The sequence below is a fragment of the Nanorana parkeri genome, unplaced genomic scaffold (assembly GCF_000935625.1).
Source record: "Nanorana parkeri isolate BGI_ZX_2015 unplaced genomic scaffold, ASM93562v1 scaffold1851, whole genome shotgun sequence".
In the NCBI taxonomy this organism is placed as follows: Eukaryota; Metazoa; Chordata; class Amphibia; order Anura; family Dicroglossidae; genus Nanorana; species Nanorana parkeri.
The window spans coordinates 139,565-146,103 of NW_017308119.1; the positions used below are offsets into that span (position 1 = coordinate 139,565).

General features: G+C 47.9%; 1 protein-coding gene across 1 annotated transcript in view; it reads left to right on the forward strand.

Moving 5' to 3' along the window:
- LOC108799900 (neurobeachin-like protein 2) overlaps positions 1-6,539 on the forward strand; it is a 104,045-nt gene that overhangs the window by 92,369 nt on the left and 5,137 nt on the right. Inside the window, 7 exon segments of the mRNA XM_018571836.1 lie at positions 160-237; positions 960-1,069; positions 1,533-1,705; positions 2,144-2,241; positions 2,243-2,371; positions 2,457-2,618; positions 4,369-4,517. Of these exon segments, the coding sequence (XP_018427338.1) occupies positions 160-237; positions 960-1,069; positions 1,533-1,705; positions 2,144-2,241; positions 2,243-2,371; positions 2,457-2,618; positions 4,369-4,517 (899 nt within the window).

The window sequence follows — 6,539 nt, forward strand, 5'->3', positions numbered from 1 at the left end:
TTTAAAATAGTATATTAATAGTAAAATTAATAGTAAATTTAGTAAAAATGTTTGTTGGCCGAGGTGATTTTAATGTGTATTTATTCCATTGCTGTAGAGGTCTTGAGGGATGGTGATCATGTGTAATTAAATGTGTCTGTTGTGCAGGGAATGATGGAGGAGGTTCCACTTGTCCTGACAGTGGTCCCCAAAAATCAGGCTCATTTCTTCATGACTCAGCGCTCCCCGGATGTTCTGGTGAGTTGTTGGACAGCAGCCCCATTACTGAGCAAAAGGTTTTAATATGAATTGTTTAATCATTTCAGCTCTCAGACATGTGGATCAGAGAACTTCTGGTATTTACCTATTGGTTTGGCAATTACTCCACTCTCAACAACGTTCAGAAACAATGTTACTTTGTATCTCTCTATCTCCCCTCTGATCAATGTTTATAAACAATGTTACTTTGTATCTCTCTATCTCCCCTCTGATCAATGTTTATAAACAATGTTACTTTGTATCTCTCTATCTCCCTCTGATCAATGTTTATAAACAATGTTACTTTGTATCTCTCTATCTCCCTCTGATCAATGTTTATAAACAATGTTACTTTGTATCTCTCTATCTCCCTCTGATCAATGTGTATAAACAATGTTACTTTGTATCTCTCTATCTCCCCCTCTGATCAATGTTTATAAACAACGTTACTTTGTATCTCTCTATCTCCCCTCTGATCCATGTTTATAAACACCGTGAAATGGTTCTTTGTTTGACAGCAGCAGCTATTACAGATTCTGTATTTAAACAGCAAGTCCCTGCTGTCATTTTGACAGTCGGTAATTGCTGGCATGTGCAAAGGGGAGAATTGGCAGAGGGGACTGGTTATACTACACATATGACTTGTGTATTTTTCACTATTGACCAGAGTGCCACATAGTGTGTAATTATTGTGTTGTTAATGGTTGCCCCATATCCAATAGGTCACGATTAGTGCCAACGGACTTCTGGGGACTCATGGCTGGTTGCCTTATGACCGGAACTTCTCCAATTACTTCACCTTCACCAAGGACCCCACTGTCTCCAACGTCAAGTGAGTTTCACCCCTGCTCTCCCTTGGTGTGTGTCCCCTCCAAATCTGGGATATAAACAAAGTAAACGTTTTGCATTGTAATATTTGATTGTTTATTCTCTATGTGAGATGGTCATTTATCTCCATCAGTCCTGTGACCAGAATTATAAAACGAATCGTCAAAGTTGACTTGGCCATTAAAGCCAAAAACTCTTACAGTAATATTTTTATCATTAGGGGGGTTTATTGTGTCTTTTTGAAACAATTTTCATGGAAATGTTTTTGAGTACTGAACATAGCGATGGTACATGTCTTGTTCTTTGTACCGACCATTCGGATAGCTCCACCTTTGGTTAAAGACGCTGTTTGTCTTTTATTTTCTTCTCTAAATCTTCAGTAAGAAAACTTGTGCTGTATTCATCGTTGTGTGCCATGTTTGTGGGTATTTTCACCATTGATCAATAATGTATCGGTTTGTTTCCAGGACGCAGCGCTTCCTCCCCGGACCCTTCGCTCTTGGAGCTGAGCTTTCCTCCACGACTCTGGTGGTCTCTCCTGATGCCAAATTACTGTTTAGCGGAGGACACTGGGACAACAGCCTACGCGTCACGTCTCTGAGCAAAGGGAAAGTCATCAATCACATCACCCGTCACATTGGTAATTGGTGGCCCTATGTGATTACATCATTATGAGATGTGTCATGAACATGACTTTTTTTGGCAGGTTACCATGTCAGGTGAAGAAGCAATTGAAGAACATCTCAAGCCAAAACATGTTTTTTTTGGATAGCATAGGGGAGGGTTGGAATTGCTGTCTGTTTCTAGGCTAGAGAGATGCACCCGCCCTGCTTATATGTTGTCACAGGGACAAAAAGCAGTTGGAAAGCCAAAATTTTACACTTCAGTAACAGGAAATCTTCCAATGGGAACACCTGTGTAAGAGGAGGTTTTCCATTAATTTGGAAGGATTTCTTCTCACTTCCTCTTGCGTCTCCAGGACAGGAAGTGAAAGGAAATTTCCCCGATAGGACACAGAGAAAAGTTGCAGTATAATGCATGTCATTTCTGTGTTGAAGACTCAGATTTTTGTTTTTAGATGTGGTGACATGCCTGGCATTGGACTTGTGTGGTATGTACCTCATTTCCGGCTCGCGGGACACCACGTGCATTGTGTGGGAGGTTCTACAGCAGGGGTGCAGCACAGCACCCCCACTTCTCCTGCGGACTGTCCCCGAAGCCGGTGCAGGTGCTCTATGGGCACAGCGATGAGGTCACTTGTGTGGCGATCAGTACGGAGCTGGACATGGCCGTCTCTGGTTCTAAGGTGGGAATAACCTAGATAGACTAGAACTCATTCCTTTGATTATTAATGTGAAGTTGTTGCAATGAATCTCTTTTTCTGCTCGCAGGACGGCACGGTCAATGTATACACCATTCGGCGGGGGCAGTTTATGAGGTGTATTAAGCCCCCCTGTGAGAGTTCCCTTCCACTGACCGTATCCCACATGGCTGTGGGTTTCGAGGGGCAGATTGTGTTCCAGAGCACCATCGAAGGCCGGAGCTCCCTCAAGGTCGGTATAACCGGAATATCTTGTGTCCGTCTGCGGTGTCTGTTTTGGAGTGTGTCTGTGGGGATATGTACCCATTTGTGAGGTGGAGTACTGATGCTGGATAAGACCCGGCTCACAATCGGATTTTCAGTTTATCCCAAACGTGTTTATTAGGGTTGAGGTCGGGCCACTTGATTTTCTCCACTGATGCTGGTTTATTGGTATCGAGTACCGATATTTTGCTTTCGGTACTCGCCGATTACCGGTGCTTCCGCTGGCATGGGACTGGCTTCCCGGGCAATCAGGAAGTTGGGGCGGAGGGCAATGACATGCCGCCCGGCTTCCTGTTTGGCCGGCTTGATTGTGATTGTCCGGGAAACCGGCTTCCCAGCTAATCAGCATCGAGCCAGCTTTCCGGCCAATCGGGAAGCTGGGCGGCAAGTAATGACCCGCCTCCTGGCTTCCTGATTGACTGGTAAGCCAGCCCCATGTTGATTGGCTGGAAAGCCAGCTTCCCAACCAATCAGCAAGGAGCCGGCTCTTCGGCTGGCTCAATGCTAATTGGCCAGGAAGTTGGGTTCTCCGCGGGAGGGTTATTACTCGCCGCTCAGCTTCCTGATCGCACGGGAAGCTGGCTCCATGTTTCCCTACGGCACTGCTGGCCAGAAATCTTCCTCTGACTGGAAGTTCCGGTATCGGGAAAGGTATCGGACCGTTTGAACGACTACTCGACCAAATACTCGATATCGGCACCAATACCAGTATCCGTATGGGTGCATCCCTATTCTCCACATTGTCCAAACTGGTCACACCATGTCTTTATGGAGCTGGCTTTGTACACATGGGACAGTCATGGTGGAACAGAAAAGGGTCTTCACCAATTTGTTACCGCAAGACTGGAAGAGCACAATGTCTTTGTATTCTGTGGTATTAACAGAACCCTTCACTGGAAATGCTGAACTCGATCATTTGGAGGGGGTTCCGTATTCTTTAGGCCAGTGGTTCTCAACCTGTGTAACCTCAGGACCCACATTTGTCCTTGGTCATTAAGTCGTGACCTGAGTCGCACTGCAATGGAACGCACGGCATTGTGGTACCATAAGCAATGCCTGTATGGATGGCGCTCCCTTGCGGCCATGGCCCCATCCCACCTCAAGCCAACATGCTGCACCGGGAAGCATCTTTTGAATGACTGCTTGGCATGAGACGAAATGACAGTGCTGCGTTGGGGGGGGGGGGGGGGCTCACGGTAACCCACTGAACACAGGCTCGCGACCCACCAGTTGAGAACCAAGGCTTTAGGTAGGTGTGATGGTCAGGTGTCCATAAAGGCCAAATGTTCTACGTGGAACTTGGTGGGCTGGATGGATTAGATTGACTCACAATCATTTCCAGGTGGATTGAGTGATAATCCAATGTCTATGACCTCCCATGATTGGACAGGTTAGAAGACCTTCTATGATCGCTGTTATTTTTGCCTTGGTGATGCCGTGTTGGAGGTATCTGCATCCCCCCTCCACTCCATGTACCTAAACGTGAACAGTCATCCAAAGCAAAGTATTTATGTTTATGAAGCACTGGCTGGTACAACTGATTGGTGCTCTGATTTAACGCCAAGGCTCGATGCAGACAGCAGTTACTTTCCAACACCCTAGCAAGTCCCTCCATACCGGACTGAGCTCAGGAGAAGACCCAATCTGTCACCGGGGGATGGGGAGCTGCTAAACATTTAGTAATTACGTGTAAGGAAGATTTTCTGTTATCGTTGTAGGAGAAGTTCGCTCTGCACTTGTACTCGGTGAACGGGAAGAACTTGTCATCGGTCTCTCTGGATGAGCAGGTGTCGGCACTTTGTATCACCCAGGAATTTGTGGTTCTCGGCACGGCACAATGTTCCCTACAGATCCGAGATCTCCGCAGGTAAGGAGCTACGTGTGACATCATATTCTTGAACCGTTAGTGCAAACGGCTTGATTCATATTCATAAGTCAGAAAAACTCGAACCCATGTGGTGATCTTGACCCTTAAAGGAGAACTATGAGTGGGGGAGGGGGGTGCTTTTAACTCATCCCCATAGTTCTAGCCGTCCTGTGACAATGAGACTGTCACAGGTCGGCTCAGTAGATCGGGAGGTGAGCGAACACATACCGGCGTTCGCTCACTTCACGATCCTGTCACGGCAGAGAGCCGCGACAGGGGAGGGACTGGATTCCCCCCTCCCCGCTCCGATCCTCCAGCGCTGACTGGCGGAACGGACGGGGGAGGGGGCGGGTACAGCTGCCTCTGCCTCTAGATAGGCAGAGCCAGCTGTCAGTCACGCAGCTGGGCGGATCCCGGCACAATTGTCGGGATCCGCTTCAGCGTCTCAGTATACCGCGAGCTACAGCTCCCTATATACTGAGCTTTGGGTGACGGGAGGACGCTAGTTTGTGTCTTCCCGTTACCCTTAGGAGAACTATGGGGAAAAGCCCTGACCCCATAGTTCTCCTTTAAGGACTGGAGCTGTGCACCCCGCCCCCCTGAAAAGTTCCCCTCCCCGTTTGGTTCTCTTTGTTCTGCCGGTTATTATAGCCACAGCTTTGTATTGAAGGGAAACCGATCTCCTCAACATATGGTGCTGAATTCAGCCAACTCGGTAGTGGAATCCTATCTGTTTCTGTTTTGGAGATAACACAAATATCCTTTTCTTATCGCCTGCTCAAAGTTAGAACCAACAAGGGGGATGTTCTGCAGCAAGGATGAGGTCATCTATCCAATAGTCTTCTGTTAGAAAAAAAACATGTCCCGTGGTCTTTCATAGTCCTGTGTTATGAGGGGAATGTCTGAGTAAGGCTGATTGGTGATGTTACATGAACCCCTGTGTAAGCTCGCAGGGTTAATATTAGGGATGCACCGATATCGGTTTTCCGGTATCGAGTACCGATATTTTTTTTTTGGTACTCGCCGATACCGGAAGTCCCTTTTAGGTCTCGTTCACACCTAGGTGTATTGCATATGCGCGTCTGTCGCGCGTTTTTTTACCGCGGTTCGCGGTAAAACAAAGTCGCTCGGCAAACGCGCGTTTCCGAAGGCTACTTGGCTGTATCCCAATGGAAACGCACAACAAAACGGCCCAAAGTAGCACATGTACCTTTTCAGGCGGGGGCCGGTTTGTAGCGCGTTAGGGACGGACGGAAATACGCCAAGGTGGGAACTAGACCATTGAATACAATGGGATTTATATTTTTGAGCGTTTTGTAGAGTGTTCGTCGAGCGTAGAACGCGCTACAAAACGTTCAGGTGTGAACGAGGGCTAAAGGAACGCAGGCGGCGTGTAAAGACTCGACACCCGGCTTCCTGATTAGCAGGGAAGCCGTCTCCATGCTTCTTGTCACTAGGTGACGAGAAAGCATGGAGTCGGCTTTCCTGCCAATCAGGAAGCTGGGCGCCGTGTAATTCATCTGAACAGCAGTATAAAAAAAAGGAAATAACTATATATTACTCTATCCAAAACTTCCAGTACTGGAGGAGGATGCTCCCCTTTTTTTGTGTCTGACTGGCCAATCCCAAGTCCCATACACTGTCAAATGAGGGAGCGGAGGAAGGTATTAACTAGGGATGCACCGATACTGATACTAGTATCTGTATCAGTGCCGAGTATTTGGGGCGAGTACTCGCCAAAATACTCCCATGCCTTGCATGATACTTCCGGTATCAGGAAGCCGGGCAGCGAGTCATTCCACTGGGCCCGGCTTACTGATTGGCCAAGGAGCCGGCTCTATGCTCCCTCGCTCTATGCTCCCTCGCTCTATGCTCCCTCGCTCTATGCTCCCTCGCTCTATGGTCCCTCGCTCTATGCTCCCTCGCTCTATGCTCCCTCGCTCTATGCTCCCTCGCTCTATGGTCCCTCGCTCTATGGTCCCTCGCTCTATGCTCCCTCGCTCTATGCTCCCTCGCTCTATG